Source organism: Nilaparvata lugens, chromosome 6 (genome assembly GCF_014356525.2).
Source record: "Nilaparvata lugens isolate BPH chromosome 6, ASM1435652v1, whole genome shotgun sequence".
Lineage (NCBI taxonomy): Eukaryota > Metazoa > Arthropoda > Insecta > Hemiptera > Delphacidae > Nilaparvata > Nilaparvata lugens.
In genome coordinates, this window is record NC_052509.1 from 21,488,019 (window position 1) to 21,513,422 (window position 25,404).

Below are 25,404 nucleotides of genomic sequence, written 5' to 3' on the forward strand. Positions count from 1 at the left end.
CATTACCACATTGGGTATTGGTGGAGACTGTTGATATTTTTATCCCTTAGGCCAAACTGTCCCAAACAGAGCTGCGGGGTCAAAAATATTGTCTACCAAGCATTTTCCTCCATAACCTTTCATTGACTGAACTATAGTGTATAGGCTAGTAGTAACTAGTTTGTAACCACTCACAACAGTCACTATTTATTTACTATGAATATGCCCTGCAGTTTTTAATCTATAAAGGGCAAACTGGCTTATACACGTACTAAATAGGAAGATTATGTTTGACGCATTATCACGTCTGAACTACTGGACTGAAATTTTGCATAGATTCTTAACTAACCTATGATGGTTACAGGCCTATTTTCAATTCTTCAAGATTTCATTACGTCAAGTTTTAAAATAGTCCCTTGCGGAGCACGGGTTACCTGCTAGTTTATAATAATAATAATAATAGTTAATTCGAATATCTAATGAAAGCTATATAAATAAAACTGAGGACTTCTTCTACTGCAAATATTGAACGAAGAACTAAATAACAGATGGAAAATATTATTTCGTCTGCCAATATTTGCTTTAGCAGAAGTCCTTACTTCTTTTTATACAGGGTTGGTGAAAATTATGGAAGCAGCTTATTTTTCTTTTACGAAGGGAAATTTTACGATAGGTTCAATTGGAAATCCTATCTATTCAAAAACAAAAAATGTCGCATTGCTTTTAAGCGAAAATAATAAACATACAATCTAGAATAATGAGTACGGTACCTATAAAATTTCCAGGAATTCATAGAAATTATTTGGAAAAATAAATGCAATCTACTAAAAGACCAATAGGAAAAAATTAAGTTAGAGAATGATACTGATAACAACTTAAGGTAATAGAACTGGAGTTTATTAAGCATTTTTAAAGCATACAATATTTGGAATATTACAACTAATGTGTTTTCAACACCAAAAGCTATAGACGATTATTCTGGTATATAAATTGTATAAAAATACTCAGGAACAAAACTCTCAACAGTCTTTGGCAGCCGTTGTAAAATGCAAGCATAAAAATGAGCAAATGCCTTTCAGCTCAGTTAAGAACGGTGCCAACATCTCAATTTGTAATTGAAGGAGTAGTCAACCTAAAATATGTGTTCAATATTTCTAAGCAAGTTGATAACTTAACAATTTCAAAATCGTTTCTAAAAATATTAATTATGTAGCTTTTTCAATGGGCTACAATAAATGAATTTGTTTAAAAAATACGTCCTAAAATAATGCACCAATAATATAAGGCTTAAAATTTGCTGACACAACAATAAATAAAACTTATTTAAAACAATAAATAAGATATTGTGTAGATTATGAGTAAAAGCATTGGGTATTGAATCATATCTAGTTTATTGGAAATTAAAACTTAATAAGTAATGTGATTCGTGACATGAGGCACAAAAGGGGACATTCATATGAGTCTGAGCTGACTGAATTTTATGTTGACCACTTCTTCAAGAAGCAAAATGTAAGCATAGTTTATGCATTAGCTGCAGCCAAAGCCACCAATGTGAATTGCAGAGTGTCCGGATCACGTTCAATGTATTGCTTCACAACTTTCACTGCATCCTGAAACAGAAAATATAAGTAATCAAGCAAAAAGCAATCGAATAATTAAAATACAGTGGAGCACCAAATGATGTGATTATCCTGGTATCGGTTATCCGGACGTCGATTGATAGCTGATATGATGAATCAAATCTTTCATACGCACACAAGTTTCTGTTATTGTTGCACAATACAGAACAATTGTTTGGACATTGATCGAGATGAGAGACAATCATTTTTATAGAACTTTTTCCTTGATAATTCTATGGATCCAACGAAAACAAAAATACAAATCAAATCATACAAAGCAACTACATATTTATTACAAGTACACAAGAGTACCCTACAAGTACATAATTATTAATATCTTCTCCCATATCACTGTTAATGTATTTTTCCAACATTTATTTCACTAAGATGGTCTTTGCACTAGGACACTAAAACTAGGAAAATAATATAGTAGCTTACTCATAATTATGACTGAAATATAAAATATGAATAATTAAGAAGAAAAACATTAATTTATACAAAGAATCTCGCACTGAACCACAACATTGTGATTACTACAACATAACCTATTCACTTATTCACCTAAGCAGGCGCAGTCGCAGGAGATTGCTTGCGGCGCCTGCGCAGGTTGACTGCTCCGTTTCACTCTCTCTCCAGGTGAATGCCTTCGGATTGCTGCTGCGTTGCTCGCCACTGCTCCTATTCGTGCTCTTTCCAGACGACCGTGAACCGAAACAAACGCTCTCACTCGCTCTCATTGTGAGCGCATAACGTGGGAACGTAACGCAGTTTCTTGAAGTGTCACCCGGCAAACCAATTTATAAGACGTTGTCACGTCAAAATTGTTTGTTTATGATGCCGAATTTCAGATTAACTCATGTATTTTCACCTTACTTTTATTCAATTTTAAGCTGATTTCACATCGCCGTAGCGTAGCTTTGAAGACGTAGCCGACGTTATCTCCTAATATAAATATACGCTAAGCCTGTTTGAAATGGACAGATTGATTAACATTTTTAGGAGTTACGTGGACTATTCAAATACGTATTTCAAGCAACACTACGACGATGTGAAATTCGGCTTTAGTCTGTTCATCGAAAGGAGAAGCAACAATAACAGAAACTTGTGTGCATATGAAAGTGTTGATTCATCATATCAGCTATCAATTGCTGGACTCAGCAGTTCACAATGATTTTTTTATGAATTTATTCTGGAGATTATTACTTGCTTTATTGTGATTATTCAGTCAAGTATTAATTATTTCCTACTCCTGAGCACTGTTAATCAATCTTGCTACTCCTAGATCCACTCTCGCATGGTTTGTTTATATCGTCGCTCCACTTCCTGAACCGACTAAACAGTAGTTAAAAAATATATTTTCCTACAGTTACCTTGAAAAGTGACGATTCCTGCACTGATTACAGAACGCAAAGATTCACTTTTCCGCTCTAGTGCGGGAAAAATCTTTTCTGCACTCCAGATTTGCAACATGGCAACACAAAATAGTTGGTGGGTTAAATATGGAGGATTAGTGCACGAAAACAAAAATTAAGTTGGTAACAATGACTGTGGTTAGATTTAGATAAGAATCATTTCAATGGCTACCCTACATTTATGATAAAATCCCAATCTAGAAATCCAAAACAAGAATAATGTTCATCTAAATCATAATTAAATAATCATCATTTACGAATTCTCATCATTTAATAATAAATAATAGTTCTTTTCTATTGATAATAATTATCAATAATAATTATTATTATTTCAACTGCAAGAAATGAGAAAAGTAGCAAATATACATTATAAAATTCGAATTTTGAGGTTAAATGATTACCGTTCGATATTCATATAAATAGAAATAATAAAAAACATAACAATACTACAATAAATATTCACTGTTGTCTATGTTATTTTTATAAATATTTCTCAGTTTACATTGAGCATTTTTCTCGGTAATTTGAGCAAACGTCTAAATTTCTGAATCGTGTTTCAGTAATTTTTAGCTGGATGAAACAAACTTAGGTACGATTCTTCCCGCTAGGTCGCGCGCTTGTCGGTTCAGCCATCTTGTTGTGTTCAGCCATTTTGCAGCTCGGTTCAGCCAACAAGCTGCTGGCGTGTATGTTGAATGTGAATTTTTTGTTCTATCTTTATTTTTTCTGATTCTTGAATGAATAAAAATGAGAATTTTGGCTGAGAATTTTCAACTCCAATTGGATTATTAATTTTTAAACGAATTAAGATTGTTATTAATAACAGCATCACACACACAAACATTTGATGGATTTCAGCCATAATTTTACCCATAATTATTCATTTTTCATATTCAATGGTAACTGTAGGAAAAGTTTAATGTGAAATACGTGAGCAAAGTTCCTCTGCTGCACTCAAGAAGCCATTCCTTCGTAAACGTTTCTTTCGGTGCAGCAAACTGTCACTTTGCGCACTAGTTGCACAAATAACTATTGTGTACTAACCTCTAGTAAAGTATCACTTGTGGTTGATCCGTGGTTGATTGGAAACGATTTACGTCCATCTAAAATAATACAAAAGTGGAAATTAATTCAAATCTACTTTTAATTAGTGGGCCCCATGCATTTCTACTGCAATGAAGCTCGTTTGAAGGTTTAGTTACTGATGCAACTAAAAAATATACTATCTTTTAGGATAATATACTATACTTTTAATTAGTGGGTCCCATGCATTTCTACTGCAATAAAGCTCGTTTGAAGGTTTAATTACTGTTGCAACTAAAAAATATACTATAATGTATATGGTTTGCGTTATATTAACTGTTCAGCGTAAGACCTATTTCGCGTAAATTCAACTCTTAAACTGTATTTTAGCATTTAATCGATTAAAGTGACAGTGCTCTTTCGTGCTTAAAATTTAATCTCAATTGATTATTTTTTGACAAAGTAACTTGTGAAAATTAAAAGCCTAAAATTATTATGAAAATTAAAATTATTATTATAAAATGAAAACTAAAACCTATCAAGACGAAACATTCAAATGAAAATTCAATATGAAAATAATGATGATTTGTGTCGATGCAGCATTGTCTGTATTCAGTCACTAGGCTTGCAAGACGGTCACAATTACACACAATCTGTAAATTCAAAATTTCAGTAGATACATTTTATTTTTGACTCAAAATTGAGTGTGAATCAAATAATCATCTCTAAATAACCTCTAAACTGTATAATATACAGTGTGATTCATAATTATGGTAAAATAATTTAATACGTGATAGTAGAGGTAAAAATAAGAAAAAAAGTTCATATAAACATATGTCCATAAACGCTTCATTAGCGAGCTATACAGGGTGAAAGATTTCGCCCGGAATTCAGTTCCTCTGCTGAAATACACCAATGCTGAATTGTTTGGCGACTAGTTTTTGAGAAACTTATGCTGGATTCATATGAAAAAATATCTGAAAAATTGAATAAAACTAGTCTGGGAGCTGTAGTGTGAGTAGTTTTTGAGAAAAAAGTTGAAATATGCAAAAAATCTAAGAAAAACACAGACTTCTACGTTTGATGCCCAATAACTTTCTTTAATGACCAGTAAACAAATAATTCCTCGCAATAAAAATTGTAGAGAATTTAATTCTGAAAAGAATGATGTAAGCTGTGTAAACTAAATTTAAATAAAAGTTGGATAAAATGTATTCTTATGTAGTACATTACACCACAAAAATTTGCTGTTTTATGAGGAGAGAACTAATAACTCATAGGTTGTAGCTGATTGCAAATAAAACATGGATTTTAATAACAGCTGTTCCAAAACAGCTGATTTATTATGTTTTAAATAAGAAAATATTTAAAAGAAATCATCAGCTGAAAATTATTTCCAGAAATATTTTTGCTCACTGTTGAACAAAAAATAAAAAACAAACTGAGTTAAAAACTAAGTACAAACTGAGTACAAACTAAGTTAGGCCTACTGTAACCGCGCTGTGTTTTTTGTTTAATCTATTAACCAGCTATTTGTAACCATTCCACTTTGCTTTTGTGTTAAGTGTTAACTTTTTAAAAAATGGCAGGTAGTCTTAGACATTATTCATACTCCGAATTAGCTGACATGCATTTAATGTATGGAATGGGACACTACTGTAATAGTACTGAAGCAAGACGTTTGTATCAAGAGAACTTTCCTAACCGAGTATCCAAGTTCAAGGTTTTTTGCCACTATTCATCAACGTCCGTCTGAAACAGATTCTTTGATATCCAAAGAGCACATTTATGCAGGCAGACCCCGATCTACTATGACTGTTCAGTTAGAAGAACAAGTTCTTAATGAAATTTATGAACATCCAGAGAAGAGCACAAGAGAATTGTCAGTGCAGTTAAATGTCAATCAATCTTCATTTGGAGGATACTAAAATAGCATAAATTACATCCATACCACCACCAGAAAGTACTCTATTGCCACGAGACTGTATTCCCCGTGCTGGTATTTGCCGATGGTTTTTAGTAAAACTTGTTTACCCAAACTTTTTATCAACCGTTTTATTTACCGACGAGGCACACTTTACAAGAACAGCTATCGTTAACGTCCACAACCAACATATTTGGGCAGCTGAGAATCCTCATGCCATCAATCCTAATCTTCCACAACATCAGTTTTCAGTAAACATTTGGGCAGGAATCGTAGGAGATCATCTACTCCTGTTCGAGCTTCCTCCCAGGCTTAATGGCATGATCTACTAGTCTTTTGGTATAAGTTTAATGTCATTTAGATATGCTACTTTCATATAAAAAAAAACTTTTCATAAAAACCGAATATTTTATTTGCAATCAGCTACAACTTATGAGTTATTAGTTCTCTTCTCATAAAACAGCAAGTTTTTGTGGTGTAATGTACTACATAAGAATACATTTTATCCAACTTTTAATTGAATTTAGTTTACACAGCTTACATCATTCTTTCCAGAATTAAATTCTCTACAATTTTTATTGCGAGGAATTATTTGTTTACTGGTCATTAAAGAAAATTATTGGGCAACAAACGTAGAAGTCTGTGTTTTTCTACTTAGATTTTTTGCATATTACAACTTTTTTCTCAAAACTACTCACACTACAGCTTCCAGACTAGTTTTATTCAATTTTTCAGATATTTTTCATATGAATCCAGCATAAGTTTCTCAAAAACTAGTCGCCGAACAATTCAGCATCGGCGTATTTCACGAGGAACTGAATTCCGGGCGAAATCTTTCACTCTGTATAGCTCGCTAATGAAGCGTTTATGGATATATGTTTATATGAACTTTTTTTTTTATTTTTACCTCTACTATCACGTATTGAAATATTTTACCATAATTATGAATCACCCTGTATATACTAAAGTACCATGTTCTTAAACTTTTTTTATTCACTACATGTTTGGAGACAAAATAATGCCAACTTCAAGTGGTTTTTAATTTTGAGATAAGGTTTAAAGCAGTTTTGGACGAATTCCTGGTGTTTTTACCTGAATTGTATATTTATATGAATATGTATATATTTTTAGTTTCAGATGGATGATTTGGTGTAGAAATTTAAACGGACATAACCAACATAATAATTGGAAAATTTGAGACAAAATTATGTAATTGAAATTTTGGGCAATATACTATTTTTTCTTTTCTGACTATTGTATTGTTTACTCTATCCAATAAATAAATAATTTATTGATTAGAAGATCAATATTGGAAACTTATTTAATTGAGAGTGAATGACCTAGTTCGAAGAGGCTGCCGTCGTGGTGCACGAAGGCGACAAAGTGGTAGGCGACCGGGTCTGTGGGCTGGGGTGCGGCGGTTTGGCCCTCTTGCGCCAGCTCCTTATGGGTGTCGATGATCCCCACCTCATTCTGCAGCAAGTGGCCGCGCTCATCCGGGCTCAGCTTCACTGCATCGTCCAGGTACTTCTTCAGGTGACCGTCGCCAAGTTTGATGCTGCAAACCGATTTAATCATTCAGAATTACACAACTTTCAGATAAGTACCACAGGCTTACGCCCAAAACGGTTTCGATTCTAATTTTTACAACAGTCCAAATGTAGCTAGGTTATGTGTCACTTCAACATTTTTACTTTCCTTGCCATATTACCATAGGTAAGGAAAGTATTGCTTTCCGAAAAAAATTAAGGTACCCCAATTTCTGGATTTCTATACGTTTCAAGGTCCCCTGAGTCCAAAAAAGTGGTTTTTGGGTATTGGTCTGTATGTGTGTGTGTGTGTGTGTGTGTGTGTGTGTATGTGCGTCCTTGTACGCGATATCTCATCTCCCAATTAACGGAATGACTTGAAATTTGGAACTTAAGGACCTTACACTATAAGGATCTGACACGAACAATTTCGATCAAATGCAATTCAAGATGGCGGCTAAAATGGCGAAAATGTTGTCATAAACAGGGTTTTTCGCGATTTTCTCGAAAACGGCTCCAACGATTTTGATCAAATTCATACCTATAGTTTGTGTAAAACAAGGTGAGACTTGGCCCTCCATCCGAAGAAATTACAGGGTTGCCAAATCGTGTAAAATTGCAACTTTCTCAAATTTCCAATTCAACGTCAGAATTGGATGTATAATATCATCCCCGATATCCTAGTAGTGCTAAAAAAGTTTCAGGGTTGAAGGATTAAAAGGAAATTGAACTTTTATTATAAAATTGGAAACATCGCGAAGATTTGTTTTTCTTTTGAATATCACTTCTCTCAGAATCATGTAGCGTCGTAATGCGTAATAATTTTATATCAAATGAACGGAGTAGAAGTTTCAAATAAAGAATAAGTAGCTATATCAAATAAAGAAGTTTCAAAATTAAATCAGAATATTATATTGACTAACGACTCTATTTGGACCAAGTCCAAAATGGTTATAAAGCTTAATGAATCCATAATGAATAACATCGTTAGGCCTACAGCACTAAGCCCTATAACACTATTTTCGGTAAATCATGTAGTGTTCGTTCCTTTGTAATAAACAATTAATAACACTTAAATAGCTTCAAACTCTATGAACCCTGTAAGATTGTTTTTTGCTTTCCTCTACCCTAAATTCTTTGCTCCTTTGTAATAAGTAAATGAATTAGCTCAAAATAATACATAATAAATAATCATATAGCTATATGTTTAAAAGGATATAGCTATATGTTATATTTATTATGTATTATTTTGAGCTAATTCATTTACTTATTACAAAGGAGCAAAGAATTTAGGGTAGAGGAAAGCAAAAAACAATCTTACAGGGTTCATAGAGTTTGAAGCTATTTAAGTGTTATTAATTGTTTATTACAAAGGAACGAACACTACATGATTTACCGAAAATAGTGTTATAGGGCTTAGTGCTGTAGGCCTAACGATGTTATTCATTATGGACTTATTTATTCATTTTAACTAAGAATTAAGATATGTTAAATATGTCAGAATAAATGAACAAAATAATTCAACCTTATTATTTAAAATAGTGAGGTAACTTACTTCATTAATGTCATTCAATTAAGAGAGAAATAATGTTTGCCTGGCGCTCTCAAAGGCAACAAATTTTCAATAGATGTTTCTCTTACACTCATTTTATCAATAATTATCCATAGTGATTTAAAGATTTGAGCCCATGATAATCTGTGAGGATTCTATCAATTAAACTAAAATCAAGCGAAGTTTAATCGATTACACACATTTATTTTATTAGTTCAATATCTGTTCTGAATAAACTTAAGGTACCCCAATTTCTGGATTTCTATACGTTTCAAGGTCCCCTGAGTCCAAAAAAGTGGTTTTTGGGTATTGGTCTGTATGTGTGTGTGTGTGTGTGTGTGTGTGTGTGTATGTGCGTCCTTGTACGCGATATCTCATCTCCCAATTAACGGAATGACTTGAAATTTGGAACTTAAGGACCTTACACTATAAGGATCCGACACGAACAATTTCGATCAAATGCAATTTAAGATGGCGGCTAAAATGGCGAAAATGTTGTCATAAACAGGGTTTTTCGCGATTTTCTCGAAAACGGCTCCAACGATTTTGATCAAATTCATACCTATAGTTTGTGTAAAACAAGGTGAGACTTGGCCCTCCATCCGAAGAAATTACAGGGTTGCCAAATCGTGTAAAATTGCAACTTTCTCAAATTTCCAATTCAACGTCAGAATTGGATGTATAATATCATCCCCGATATCCTAGTAGTGCTAAAAAAGTTTCAGGGTTGAAGGATTAAAAGGAAATTGAACTTTTATTATAAAATTGGAAACATCGCGAAGATTTGTTTTTCTTTTGAATATCACTTCTCTCAGAATCATGTAGCGTCGTAATGCGTAATAATTTTATATCAAATGAACGGAGTAGAAGTTTCAAATAAAGAATAAGTAGCTATATCAAATAAAGAAGTTTCAAAATTAAATCAGAATATTATATTGACTAACGACTCTATTTGGACCAAGTCCAAAATGGTTATAAAGCTTAATGAATCCATAATGAATAACATCGTTAGGCCTACAGCACTAAGCCCTATAACACTATTTTCGGTAAATCATGTAGTGTTCGTTCCTTTGTAATAAACAATTAATAACACTTAAATAGCTTCAAACTCTATGAACCCTGTAAGATTGTTTTTTGCTTTCCTCTACCCTAAATTCTTTGCTCCTTTGTAATAAGTAAATGAATTAGCTCAAAATAATACATAATAAATAATCATATAGCTATATGTTTAAAAGGATATAGCTATATGTTATATTTATTATGTATTATTTTGAGCTAATTCATTTACTTATTACAAAGGAGCAAAGAATTTAGGGTAGAGGAAAGCAAAAAACAATCTTACAGGGTTCATAGAGTTTGAAGCTATTTAAGTGTTATTAATTGTTTATTACAAAGGAACGAACACTACATGATTTACCGAAAATAGTGTTATAGGGCTTAGTGCTGTAGGCCTAACGATGTTATTCATTATGGACTTATTTATTCATTTTAACTAAGAATTAAGATATGTTAAATATGTCAGAATAAATGAACAAAATAATTCAACCTTATTATTTAAAATAGTGAGGTAACTTACTTCATTAATGTCATTCAATTAAGAGAGAAATAATGTTTGCCTGGCGCTCTCAAAGGCAACAAATTTTCAATAGATGTTTCTCTTACACTCATTTTATCAATAATTATCCATAGTGATTTAAAGATTTGAGCCCATGATAATCTGTGAGGATTCTATCAATTAAACTAAAATCAAGCGAAGTTTAATCGATTACACACATTTATTTTATTAGTTCAATATCTGTTCTGAATAAACTTATCTCATTCATCTTTATATCACTTTCAATAAATTTTATCAATATAAAATTCAATAAAAATCTGTTTTATAATTCGGTTTGCTTACCTGTCTAGATTATTAGCAATACTATGGATAAGAGCTATTGTACCACAAGCATTGTGTACGTATTGCTTCACAAAGAATAAGTTGCCTGGAACAGTCTGTCCTTTTTTAGTGATTTCTTCTTCTTGCTCTTTCTTATACTCCTCATACTAGAAACAAAAATGAATTTATTCATTTATACATTGATAAATACAATATCATTCTCAACTATGAATTAAATATAAATTGCGTTTATTTCCATGAATTGAATTAATTCAAAATTCGAACAAATGGGTGTGGGTTTGGAAAGTGAGTTACAAATAGGCCTACTAATAAAAAAGTTAATTCGTATGGCTTTTGTTGGTGGGGAGTCCCTTGCGGGAAGGTCCCACCGCCTGAATATGTAATTTAGGCCTACTAATAGAATTACGAAGACTCGAATGTTTGATGAATTTTCAAATAACTTCTTAAAAATAACCTAACCATCTACTAAGTCAATAACAGAGTAGATGAATAGCCTAACGCTAGCAATGCTGAAGCTTCTTCTATAGTGTTGTCCACACTATTCGAGATTATAAAATTATTCAACTTCATAAAACATCAAAATAATAAGAGAAATCCATAAAACTGTGGAAAACGTGTAGCACTGAACATAAAAATTCAATGAAGAGAATACATCAATAAAAACGAGACCAAAAACTCCTTATTTCAAGTGAATAAAGAATACATTAAATTTTATGCAGTAAAGCAGAACAACGCAGGGATGCAAATTATTTTGATGGATTAAATCAATTTTTTCGCTTTTAGAATATCTTGAATTGTGATGATAACACATAACGAAATGAAACTTGTAAATCTTTCGAATTAATATTAGACTACTTTCTGGATAAAATACTGAACAACAAAAATTTACACCCACGATGTCAAGAATAGCTTATTTGAAGAACGACAATAATAGAATATATGATTATACTGAACATAAGAATAGATTAATTACAGAAATAGAAAAAGACGTACCTTATCTGAACAAGGAAACAACATGATTAGAGCCAGTACCGGCCTGGGTACAATAGCTAGAACATCAGGGTCCAGTCCATAGACATCAGAAACCTGCCACTTCTCAGTCGACATTCCCAGGTTAGTGAGGAACTGTCAATCACACCAAAATTAATCATGCTGTTAGGGTAAGATTTTTTAAAACATCTTAAAATAGTCTCATATCAGTGGGGTTACTTAATGACTATCGTGTGCTAGTATGGAAATGGCAACAGACCCAAATTTTCTGGTAGGCCTACTTCAGGATATCGAAACCAATTGATATTAAACCGATCTTCGAGAGTCGCAATTGGGCCGCGACAGTCAAAATGACGGCTGTAGAGTTTCATAAAAAAGGTTATAGAATAGTAATCCTCAAATCCTAAATAATAAATCAATCAATGATAAAGTTCTATAAAATTAAGAGAGAGGCTCTTAATAAATCACGGCACCAGACTCGGCCACCAGTGAGACGCGGGCGTGGGCTTCTCTTGCTCTATTTACACTGGCCGGCTGGTGTCTAAACTTGCTTTACGCATGACCCCCGATAGTTGCTCTCTGGAAACCCACTGGTGACCGAGACTTTTCAATTCAATCAGTCGTTGACCAGCCTCATGCTGGATAGATTTCGTCAATTATGAAAGTAATACATTTAAAATACAATGTTTATCAAGATGGCACTTCAAGATGTAAAGATCAAAATAACTCAAAGAAACTGGCCATCTCACCATCACCAATATTATACAATGATACACGTAATACAAAGTTTCTCACGTAACAATTTCTTTCTCGAAACCACTAACTGGAGGTTGCGGACGGTCTGTGGCAGTCCATTGTAGATCGACTGGTTGCTTAATGAGACGAGCATAATAGACATTTTAATCAAAATAAACTGTTCTAAAACGTTTGTTATTATACATTTAAACGTTATTTATAAAAATTTTCAACCCTCAAGAAACACTCTCATAAAAATATTTTCTTCTATGAGAATTGGCATGATATAAAGGTTATAATGAATGTCATTTGTGTCACCAAAGTTGTTAAATATCTAAAGATATTCAAAGAATATTTAAAGAATCAAAGTACTGTACTAATAAATATTAGTATAAAGAGCATTATACCTTGGTCGTTCTAGCCTCATTATGATTATAATAAATAAGTATAAATTAATAACGTTCTTAATCATTTAATGAGCATTGATTCAATTCAATTCAAGATAACACCCTATAAGCATCTGATAAACAAACAGGAGACGAGTCACAGAAACATAAAACTGGAACATAAAAATCTGGTGTGAAGCACTCACACAACTTTCCTTGCCGTTATGAAAATTGATCACCTGACGCTGGTGTTCACGTGCATCTCAAGTCTACTTTTCAAACATCAGAGCCAGCTGGTGACAGGACAATAACGCTGGAGACACACGAGGTCTGCTATCTCTTCATAGTGAATGAATATCGAGGCACCAAGCTTCGCTCGTTAATTATTTATTGACTTTTAATAAACCGAACACAATTCTTTAAAATGATTGGGGAAGTACTAACAGGCACAGCCCAAAACTGTTTCTTTCCCGAATTTTGATTTATACACTATAAATAGTCCAGAAAGTAGGTTATGTTCCATACACTTTAATTCAGGTTCAATATGCTGTTCAAACATTTGAAAACAAAAAAATTATAATTTAGATTATATACAAACCAAATTGAATAACAAAATAACACTCACTAATCACTTGAAATTGTCAAATAATGATTAACTTTAAAAATGATGATATACTCTAGTTTAGGAGGATTATCATGTCATGTCAACAAATCAGATTATGTTGATCAAATCGATTAAATTATCTAGCTAGATAAAATTCCTCTCATGAATTATCCTTTTAATGTCGTTCAGCGAGTTTTCCCAGGGATGAGACCTAGTGCAATCGGATATTTATATCATGAAACTGCTATGTTCCAAGTTTCGTGAAAATCGTTAGAGCCGTTTTTGAGATCCGTTAAAACATAAATAACCAGATATATAAATACAGAAATTCCTCGCTTAATATAATAGGATTTAATAGAATCAACAGTTGCCAACAGTTTGTAATTGAATATAATAGGATTTAATAGAATCAACAGTTGCCAACAGTTTGTAATTGAATAATCACATTTTCTCGAATTCCTAGCTTATTTTCAAATTGAGATGAAAATGTTACTGAACATTACTTGTAGAGATTTTCATGCTCAATCTTTTCCTCTTGAATTTTTTTGTTTAAATTGTATCTGAAGCCTCGAAATTGTTCGTGTCGGATCCTTATAGTGTAAGGATCTTAAGTTCCAAATTTCAAGTCATTCTGTTAATTGGGAGATGAAATATCGTGTACACAGACGCACATACACTCAAACACACACACACACGAAGAGCAATACTTTCCTTACCTATGGTAATAGGGCAAGGAAAGTGAAAAGAAATAAAAAAATACATTGAAAACGGATCATTTAGTGCGGCAAAAATTTGACAATACCTCAACAATCAATTGCGTTTTTAACAACCCTCTAAATAACATTCTCAGATCCTGTGGGAGTTGATTAATTTATAGATATTTAGACCTATATAAATACAAGGTTTTTATTAATTTTTCAATTATAGCCTAATATAACTTGCCAAGCCCCAATGCATTGAGAAATGAAAAAAATTGCTGCTAGATGTATCATAGGTACCTTGTTCATCACCTGAAACAAAAAAGAAAAAAACTGTTTTATATAAGAAATGCCATCATGACATGATTTTTCCAGTTATTGTAGATGTTCATGCTGGAGCTGTGATAAGCAATACAAGCGCTACTAAGAGTAGCGTTACTAGCAGAGTAGCGCTCTCCTAATATCGGCTGTTCATATAGCTTGCGGCAATAAGCCACAAAAATGGCAGAGAAAAGACAGCAAATAAAGCAGCAGCAGCTGTCTTCCGAGTACGTTTGACAATTGGAAAAATAATTTCAATCATTTCTGAGAATCTTTCTTGCTTTCACCACCTGCTTATCTTTTTAAACAAAAAAGGTTTCTAGCATGTCCAAAAATTTCATGTTTTCTGCTCGAAATGTCTCGACATTGACAAACATAATCATTAATTAAAAAATAACTATACGTTGGATAAAAATGATCCAGACACCAATAGAAAGGAAACATTCTCCCTATTAATTTGATATAAAATTATTACGCATTACGACGCCCTATGATTCTGAGAAAAGTGATATTCAAAAGAAAAGCAAATTTTCGATTTCCAATGATGTCATAAAAGTTAAATTTCCTTTTAATCCTTCAACCCTGAAACTTTTTTAGTACTACTAGGATATCGGGGATGATACTCTACATCCAATTCTGACGTTGAATTGGAAATTTGAGAGTTTTAATTTTACACGATTTGGCAACCCTGCAATTTCTTTGGATGGAGGGCCAAGTCTCAACTTATTTTACACAAACTATATAGTATCACAGCTCCAACATAAATGCACCCCCAAGTAAAGAGCTTTTCCCGTGCATTAGCGGCAAAGATGTTCAATAAATTACTATCTGCTCTTCTGAATGGTCGATTTAAAGGTTGGTTTTAAGAATGTAATAACACGGTACCGTAACGTATTAAAAATATTTATAACAGTATGAGTACCGTTTATAAACGACAACATGAGTAATCCATCCTCAAAACAAATGATCGTAAGTTACTCTATGTCCCTTTCTACTTTATAAGATCGATAGGCCTTTACATACAGTATAGGAGACTAATATTAATGATTATTTATCAACTACCTATGTATTCACTTTTTCAATACCTTACCGTATATCAATTCTATTAATAATACATTAGCTGGTAACTATAATAGGCTAATTGCATTAAGTGTAAAATTGATTAAAAAAGTGAAACATAAAAATGTTTTAAGTTAGGCTTACTAGTACCTAGTTAACCTATAGTGGATAACTCATCTTTATTGTTCATCTAATTCAATTATTCAATTAGCAAGCAAATTTGGAAAAATAATTGAAATTCTAAATAAGTAAAAACCTGCTAAGGTAATAGAAACTATAAAATTGAAAAACGTAAAGAAAGGCTACTTACATCAGGGTTAGATTCCAACGGAAGCCAGGCCATCTTGCAGTTTGAGTTTTAAAATTCAAGAAATAGAGAAAATGAATTCTAATTCAATAAAGGACAGCCTAATGTAATAAAGTTCTGGCTTTAACCAAATAATAGTGTATTCTTGTTGAAATACCTATGAGTCACACTTGTGACGAAAGATAAGACAAAACTTGGGAAATGACCGGCAAAAACTCAATTTAATGCTGGCAATTGGCGTTGCGGGGGCAAGCGGAACTAGGCATAGGTATCGATTAATCGGAATAGTCGATGTTTTTGAGAAATAATCGATCAACTACTATTTGATGTCAGACAGCTTCGATTAATCGAGGTATCGATTATTCCATACCGATTAATCGAGGTATCGATTATTCCATAACGATTAATCGACTATAATAGATTTTACCAAAGACACTTGGTGTTTAAAAAAAATCTTTATTTAGAAATCTTTATTTAAATCAAATTTTCGTCCGGGCCAACTTCACAGACGTCCTTAAAGATGCCATTTAAATATATATATATATATATTATATATATATATATAATATATATATATATATATATATATAGCACATAACAGAAGACACTTTAAAGTTTGTAATATAAATTGAAACAGGAGACACAAGACATATATAGATTGAAAACACTTAAAAACTTACATTAGAAACGGAAATTTTCGGAAACTGAGTTTCCTTCCTCGACCGAGCAGTGAGTGGGTCCCACTCATCTTTATTGTTCATCTAATTTATTCAATTAGCAAGCAAATTTGGTCGCCCCGGGCGACGCAGCTAGGGGGGCGCCGCGGTCGTATAATGATTACCGCCCCGACATTATCGGTTCAAGTACCTTTATTTCACCTTCACGTTAAAAGTCTTGAATAATTACTTATCAATCCATTTCTATGTATAACTCATTACTTGTGTATAGTGTTAATTGTGGCATAAACAATAAAACTTGACGTTCACTGACTAAACTTTTGTAAATGCAGTCACTTTACGCATAGCATAGGCGTATAGGCCTATTTCTCCAGTCAATGAGTGGGCCTGTGCGCGCCCACTGCTCCTGCAACCTGCAAGTCGTCATTGGTCGCTTCATTGTCCCAAGCTAAGTGATAAAACTTCTTAATACTCTTCTCTAACCTTGTATTCTGCAGGCTAACACCTATTTAATTTTAAATTTTCGTTGATATTCCTAAATTGAAAATTTTTCAACTAAAAATAAATTCAAACTTTTTCAATTAAAAATAAATTGAAAATTCAGTTATATCAACGGAAATTTAAAATGAAATAGGTTTTAGCCTGCAAAATACAAGGCTAGAAAAGAGTATAAGATAAGACAAGCTGGGCCGGATGTTTTGAATATGGAGCTGTTCAAGCATGGGGGAATCTTTTTCAAAATTCTTCCTCCATTTGATAAATATATGCTGGAGATAATTATTGAGGATCCCAGAAGTTTGGAAAGTGGCTACAGTCAAATCTATAAGAAGGGAGATATAGTCCAGTCACTACATACATTGGTGCTTGCAATTTATATATTGGTTCTGATTTTTTATTATATTATTTGGATACATGAGAGAAGTCCAGAACCAAATTCTTCATGCAAAATTTCCTTGTGCTAGATACAGAGTGGCCCAAAAACCTCGTATTTTCTGTTCATTTTCCAGTTTTCAGCTATTTCTGCCAAATCCAGTAATCGGACTGAAAAATCATTGCTCACGCCTTTGTTTTAGATTAAAAAATTCTGAATAAAATTGAATCATTTGGAACTCTCTATCTTCAATAAGTAGTCTACTGACTTATAATTTTTTTTAATGAGTAAAATTCAAAGAAAATGTCAATTCTGATGAATTTTAGTCTTTGATCAATAATATCTTCCGATTGTTACCATTTAGTAAGATGTATAATTCAAAGTCCCTCTGGGCGTATTTTTGTGCTCTACAATATAAGATCAGGTAGAGCGCTCTATCTCATATAGATTTCCAGATACACCTGACAACAATGCTCCTTGTATTGTGAAAAACACCTAATTTTCAGCTTCAACCATCATCACTAGCTACTAGAAATTGGCCATTTCTTGTGTATTGGAATATAGGCTTGAATACACTCAACAATAAATTTTCGACCGAATTTGGACTTATGATGCATGATTTTGGACCGCCTTGACGAACCGAGAAGAATGAAGTGTAGTACGATGAGATCCTAGCATTATGTCAAAAGTTATAAGTGTTTGAAATTTTAATCCTTGAGGTGTCCCAATGTTCACTAAAATAATGAAATAAAGTGCATCTAACGGGTGATTCTTATAGAACATAATCTCATGAACTTATGTCATTGTGCGAAATATCAATGTGAGGACAATGTAGTTGGCTATGATGGTTCAAGCTGAAAATTAGGCGTTTTTCACAATACAAGGAGCATTGTTGTCAGGCTTACCTGGAAATCTATATGAGATAGAGCGCTCTACCTGATCTTAGATTGTAGAGCACGAAAATACGCCCAGAGAGAATTTGAATTATACATCTAACTAAATGGTAACAATCGGAAGATATTATTGATCAAAAAAATCAGGCATACAGTATGTGCCCATAAGAGGAGCCTCCAATGAAATGTATTTTTTACATGCAAATATAATTGTATTGTTAATATTTTTTGGAGAATAAAGAATTTCAATTAAAATTCATCAGAATTGATTTTTTCTTTAAATTTTACTCATTAAAAAAAATTATAACTCAGTACTCATTGGAGATAGAGAGTTCCGAATGATCTCATTTTATTCAGAATTTTATAATCTAAAACAAAGGCGAGAGCAAATTTTTCCGTCCGATTACTGTATCTAGCACAAGGAAATTTTGCATGAAGAATTTGGTTCTGGACTTCTCTCATGTATCCAAATAATATATTAAAGAATCAGAACTACAAAATTGCAGCACACCCCCTTTTTTATGTCTATATTGACTGGACTGAGTTGTTCCTGTGACAACTATAGAAGGATCAGCTTGCTAAACACTGCTTTTAAAATCTATAGCTTGATTATCAAGAAAAGGATGCAGCCCATAATGTAAGTTCTCCTCCTGGAATAGCAATGTGGCTTTACTTTTAAATACTACCTTACCGCGCTATACTGTGGGGAGGGGGCGCATATCAAAATCTCGCCCCGGGCGCCTATTAACCTCGGGGCGGCCCTGTCTGCTAGTAAAGTTCAAACTTACTAAAAAAGTATATACTTGAATGTGCCTCTACTATTCTTTTTAGGGCGACTGATTATTAAAGCTTAGTATAAAAAACTATCAAGTACACTCTATTTTATTTGTATACTATCAGTTTCAATCGTTTAAGAGCCATTTTCATGTGTACATAAAATAAATAAACAACATCGAATTAATGCTAGTTATGTTCATTTATGATAAGTTGATTATTTAAAAAGTAATAGGCTACTTAACTTAATAGAGATAAAGTTGAACAATATATTTTTATTAATATTGTTATAGATGAAGGAAGAAAATTATACTGTGTTTATTATTGATTTCAATTATTTTTCCACCTGAGTGAGACCATAAATAATATCAATAAGAAAAATTTACACTTCAGTCCCTTATTTAGATGCACAAATAGCTGCGAACACATAGGCATAGGTATCATACAGTAGAGTCAGTGGACTGTAGACCAGTCAAAGAAAGGTTATAGAGGGAAATGTTTGGAAGACAATGTTTGACCCCGCAGTTCTGTTTAGGGAAGTAAGGAGGTGAACATGTCAAAAGTCCCCACCCCTACCCCCTGTGCTAAGGGGGTGGGGGTGGTTCAAAGGTACCATTTATTGGTTTCTCGCATATAACTCGGAAACTAAGTATCTTACGGACATAATACAAAATCTATATCTTCCCTAGTTTTCGAGATATCCCCTCTTGAAGGATGTGACATTTTTGAAAAAACACGTTTGCCTCCAATTTTTTTTTCAATGTTTTCTCTTACAACTTTTTCAAAATCGATGGGAAAACTCCATGCTGATTATGAACTTATAGAGCGTTGAATTCTCTTCAATTTGATGTATAATTTCACACTTTTACGAATTTCCCTACACTTTTTGCAGCAGCTTTAGTGTTGATTGTGAAATCTCAATTTTTGCAACAATAGACCAATATTGACAAAGGAATTTGGAGGTAATGTTTTAAACACAATTTTTGACTTTGCAGCTTTGTTAAGGCTAGTTAGGAGAAGAACATATCAAAAGTCCTCATTCCTAACTAATGTACTAAGGGGATAAGGGTTGTTTAAATGTTGCATTTTTCAGTGTTTTGCTCACTATTTCAAGTTTTCCTTTCATTGTTATAGCAGCTTCAATGTAGGGGGTTAAATTTTCATTGGTTCAACAAGTGTCAACTCAGCGGTTGCACACCTTCAAAAGAGGGGATAAAGATGCGCACTTTTGGTATGTTCTCCTACTAACTAGTCCAAATTAAGCTGCAAAGTAAAAAATTGTTTCACTGACACCCCCTTCAAATGTCATTGTCAAACGATCAATTCTTGCAGCAATGAAAATTTCACCCCCTACATTGAAGCTGCTATAAACAATGAAAGGAAAACTTGGAATAGTGAAATAATACATAATTTCAAAGAGAATTCAATGCTCTACAAACCTACGATAAGCATGAATTTTTGCGATTCATTGTTGGAGAGTTATAAGCCCTGAATGAGCAAAACATTGAATAAAAACCTGTCATTTTGACAACTACATACCTTCAAGAGTGAACATCTCGGGAACTGTTGGGAATATCTCAAAATTCTACCGAACAAAAAGAGTAGAAAATTTATTAAGCTTCATTTTTGAATAGTTAGTTATTTCGATTGAACGTATTGTTCTCAAGATATGGGCGTGAGAGCAAAACAATGAAAAATGCAACATTTAAACAACCCTCATCCCCTTAGTACATTAGTTAGGAATGATGACTTTTGATATGTTCTTCTCCCAACTAGTCTTAACAAAGCAGCAAAGTCAAAAATTGTGTTTAAAACATTACCTCCAAATTCCTTTGTCAAATATTGGTCTATTATTGCAAAAATTGAGATTTTACATCAACACTAAAGCTGCTGCAAAAAGTGTAGGGAAATTCGTAAAAGTGTGAAATTATACATCAAATTGAAGAGAATTCAACGCTCTATAAGTTCATAATCAGCATATGGAGTTTTCCCATCGATTTTGAAAAAGTTGTAAGAGAAAACATTGAAAAAAAATTGGAGGCAAACGTGTTTTTTCAAAAATGTCACACCTTCAAGAGGGGATATCTCGAAAACTAGGGAAGATATAGATTTTGTATATAACAGTTATGTCCGTAAGATACTTAGTTTCCGAGTTATATGCGAGAAACCAATAAATGGTACCTTTGAACCACCCCCACCCCCTTAGCACAGGGGGTAGGGGTGGGGACTTTTGACATGTTCACCTCCTTACTTCCCTAAACAGAACTGCGGGGTCAAAAATTTCCCTCTATACCCTTTTTTGAGCATTCATTGCCTGGACTATGATGAGATGATCTCTTCTCTTCATAGTGAGGTCCATGTTGTAAATGCAGTATTTGATTAGCATATCATTTGACAAAGCATAAAGAGTTGTGCTTTTCTTGCTCCGCAACGTTGTCAGATCATTTTTTAACAATGTAAAAATATATTTAACTGAAAAATATTAAATTTAATCTCTATAATGAAAATTTTTTATTAATCATTGATAAATATATTTTCCTAGCGAATAGAATATAATTGATCATTTTAAACAAGAATGAACGATTAAATCCATCAAATGTCAGCTACCGGTATCAGCTATATTTTTTATATATATAGAAGGCAGTGGCAATGCAGAGAATCGGCAACGATGTTCTCCTTACCTTTCTCCACTGCCATTACAACGATAATAGACTTTACTACAAAGTTGTTCGGTGAGGAGGCAGAAGGAAACCTAATGCGCATTTCTAAATGCTTTATTTCTAATTAACAAATTAGAAATTACGGCTGAGTGGTGTTGAAAGCCACCACTTGATGTATCAATATATACATTGGCGCCCATACTCCGGGGTGGTTATTTTGTAGCCTATAGAATGGTTATTTCCATACGACGCATAGTTTCCGAGATAGATGAGAAAGCCACAAAAATGTTACGGTACCATTAAACTACCCCCATCGCACATAAGTCACAAAGTAGAAGGAAATATTTATTTCTATGTGCATAAGCACAGTGATTAGGGGTGAGGAATTTTGATACCGGTATGATTTTTTGTTCGTCCCCTAACCATCAGAACTGCGGGGTCAAAAATTGTGCTCCAAACTTTTCCCTCTACACCTTCTCCCTATACACCTTATTTTCCAACTGCAAAATAAATAATTTACTAAAAATCAATTAATTCTGAACACCGAAGACAGCACAATTTTTCGAAACAAAGCAATTTCTTTAGAGCATGTAAGTCTTCAACCTGAGGCCGCACTGCTGGATGGTTACACACAGAACAGTCATTTTGTTTAAATACATGGGCGGTTATGGAGCAGCACATACTCTTGTCTACTATCTACCGACGGCTGTTGTATGACGCAATGATTATAAAAGCTGATTTTTATTTCTGTTTGTGGCCAGCTCACAAATCTTATCACATAAGGATTACATGTAAACTTTGAAGGACCGTAGAAAAGTGTCCTGAAGTCAAATTATAAATTTGATAGGCCATAAACCTGGTCCTGAACTTAACGAACACAAATAAAAAAATCATCAAATTCGGTGCACACATAAAAAAGTTATTGAATGTCAAAAATTGAGGCTCGATTTTTATTTTTAAAGATTACATTCTACAATCACAATATTGACTGGCATTCCATCAAATTCATATGCAACTCGTTGTTTTTGGGCTAGGATAGTTCTTATTCAAGAGATTCTAAGAGACTAATAAGAGGTTGGTAACTCAATCCGATACAAAGATTGGATTGTAGTGAACTGAAACAGAACAAAAGACCCTGGTCCTCCAGGTTGGGGGTTGGTCAAACTCTGCTCTTATCTTCACCATAAAAATTATTTGTTCAAAAAACTCAAAAAATGCCTCGGAAATGGGACCGGACTAATGGAAATGGAAATTGTAAGAAAAAAACGATTACGGATAGGAATGCGAGGACAATGTTGAGGGCGGGAAGAATTATGGAAATAGCAAATGAGATGAAAACGTTCAAAATAGATTTAGTTGCTCTTTAATAAACAAGGTGGAATGGGAATGGAAGGATAGAGAAAAAGGAATTCTCATTGTTTTACAGAAATGGGCAAGGGGGGTAGGCTTCATGATTGGAAAGAAAATGAATTCATTAATACTAAGTTTTTATCCTGAAGGGAGTAAAATGTGCCGAATCAGAATTAAAGGGAGATTCCAGAACATCTCAATGATTTCTGTATGTACCAACTAAGGTTGAGGATGAAAATTAAAAAAATAGCTTCTAAGAATTTTAAAATGGTACCTAGAAAAGATCTGCTGATAGTACTAGGAGACTTGGATGAGCAGATTGGGAAGGAGTACCTGAGAACAGTGGCAGGTAAGAGCACCTTACATGTGACAAACGATAATGGTACTGGACTGAGCGAATTTGCAATAGCAAATAACATGATATCGGTATCTTTCTCCCAAGAAAAAATATAAATATGGGTACCTGGACGTTTCCCCCATCAGGATCGATAACACAAATATTGATCATGTTCTGATATCAAGAAGACATGCCTCATCTATTATTAAGGAAATATCCCAGAGAGGACCAAACTGTGACTCAGACCACTTTCTTCTGTTTCAATCAAGGTGAGAGAAAGATTGTCAAGAATCGGATGCAAGGAAAGTGTGAGAAATGGTACAATGGACATGTATTGTTTGATACATGGAGAGAAGGTTAGAAGATATGAGAAAGAACTTAAAAGATTGATTCCTGATGACCTGAAGTGGAAGGTGAAGACAGAGATGTGCAAGAGCTGTGGGATAGTTTGAAGAACACTAGCAATGATGCTATCAAAGAAAGCATCGGGGAGGGAAAACCTTGTGGAGAGAAATAATGAATGGTATGATGATGAATGTAAGGAGGCCATAAAACAGAAGAATGAAGATATGTTTCAAAGAGACACAAGAAAAAACCGAGAAATCAAAATATGAGTCGGAAGGATCTTTGTGTGATAACGGAGTGTGGAGGGGCCAGATTCAACAGTGAAATTGGTTAAGCTAATACAAGGTTACTTATTTGAAAGGTCAATAAAACCAAAAGTACTTTAAGTGTCTGTGGTCGATCGACATAAACCAGGGATCAAACCGCGGCCAGGAACGATTCTGTGAGGAGGAATTTCAAATCGAGCGCGGAAGGCACGTTGTGTAGCAACAAGTGATCGATCATTAGAAAAGAAGCTCTCAACTGCGAAGGTCCGCTGCTCTCTAGACCAGAGCATGATGGCTACTTGAGGGAGGATGGACTTAGGAACTTCCCCCTCCAGATGCGCCCTCTACACGACCAATTCACCGCGCGGGAATTTTTGAACATAAGTAAATTTCTCTGGCGCACTTTATATAATACGATTTGTTAAAGCACGAAGGATATAGTGGCTGGGACATTTGATAAGAATGAGTAATGATTGAATGCCCCTTAAACTGCTTGATGAGAGGATGATGGGAGCAAGGAGAGAACAAAGTGGTTCAACGATGTGATCGGCGACCTCCGGGTGATTGGAGTGACGGAGTGCACAAGTGAGAGATGAGTTGAGACATTATGTTGAGGAGGCCAAACTCCAACCAGGACTGTAGAGCCAGATAATGTATATTCTTACATTCTATATTCATACATTCATTCCTACCATGGCGAAATCTTTCAATAACTGAAAAAGAATGAACAAAAGAATTGACAGAATTCAATAGGGGTTATTTGAAATTCTCAAAAATATGTTGTTTCAATCCCATTGCACCCCAATTAACAAAAATTATATTGATCCACTCTGAAGAGTTAAGCTGGATTTTCACATGTCAATATGTACGGTCCGGGTAGTGAAAACATTCTCCCCATGAGTTCTAATGGGGCTCTCAATAACTCACTCGTACAATTCAATTCGGATATTGAGATTACCAATATTTGGTAATTATTATTTTTGATTGATTTGTGGGTGATGCGCTGATCCCCACTAAAGTGTAGAAAAAATAGGTTAGTTAGTGGGTGATGAATGATATAACAAAATTGCAAACGACACAGGAATCGAACCAATCACTCCAGGCTGACTCAAGTTGCCACGCTTCAGGCCTCCCTCCTCACTACTTCTTAACATAATAAAAGACTTGCAACACACCAGATAGAATAAACTAGAACA

The 25,404-nt window shown here is 33.8% G+C and overlaps 1 protein-coding gene across 1 annotated transcript; it reads right to left on the bottom strand.

Moving 5' to 3' along the window:
• Positions 1-854: 854 nt before the first annotated feature.
• Positions 855-16,290, bottom strand: LOC111046687 (ubiquitin carboxyl-terminal hydrolase isozyme L3). The gene is made up of 7 exons (XM_022332295.2): positions 16,039-16,290; positions 14,649-14,660; positions 11,929-12,060; positions 10,936-11,081; positions 7,298-7,515; positions 4,055-4,113; positions 855-1,589 (listed from the first exon to the last, which is right to left on the bottom strand). Exons 1-7 carry the CDS (start codon positions 16,069-16,071, stop codon positions 1,500-1,502), a joined length of 690 nt encoding a protein of 229 aa, XP_022187987.1. The 5' UTR covers positions 16,072-16,290; the 3' UTR covers positions 855-1,499.
• Positions 16,291-25,404: the final 9,114 nt, after the last annotated feature.

Bases quoted from the DNA above. Each gene is read 5' to 3' on its own strand.
- LOC111046687 (XM_022332295.2), bottom strand. From the start codon at position 16,071: ATGGCCTGGCTTCCGTTGGAATCTAACCCTGAT. The intron at 11,082-11,928 runs GTACGTCTTTTT...TTTTGTTTCTAG, and splicing joins TGTTTCCTTGTTCAGATAAG to TATGAGGAGTATAAGAAAGA. The intron at 4,114-7,297 runs GTCATTCACTCT...GTATTATTTTAG, and splicing joins CGGCAGCCTCTTCGAACTAG to ATGGACGTAAATCGTTTCCA.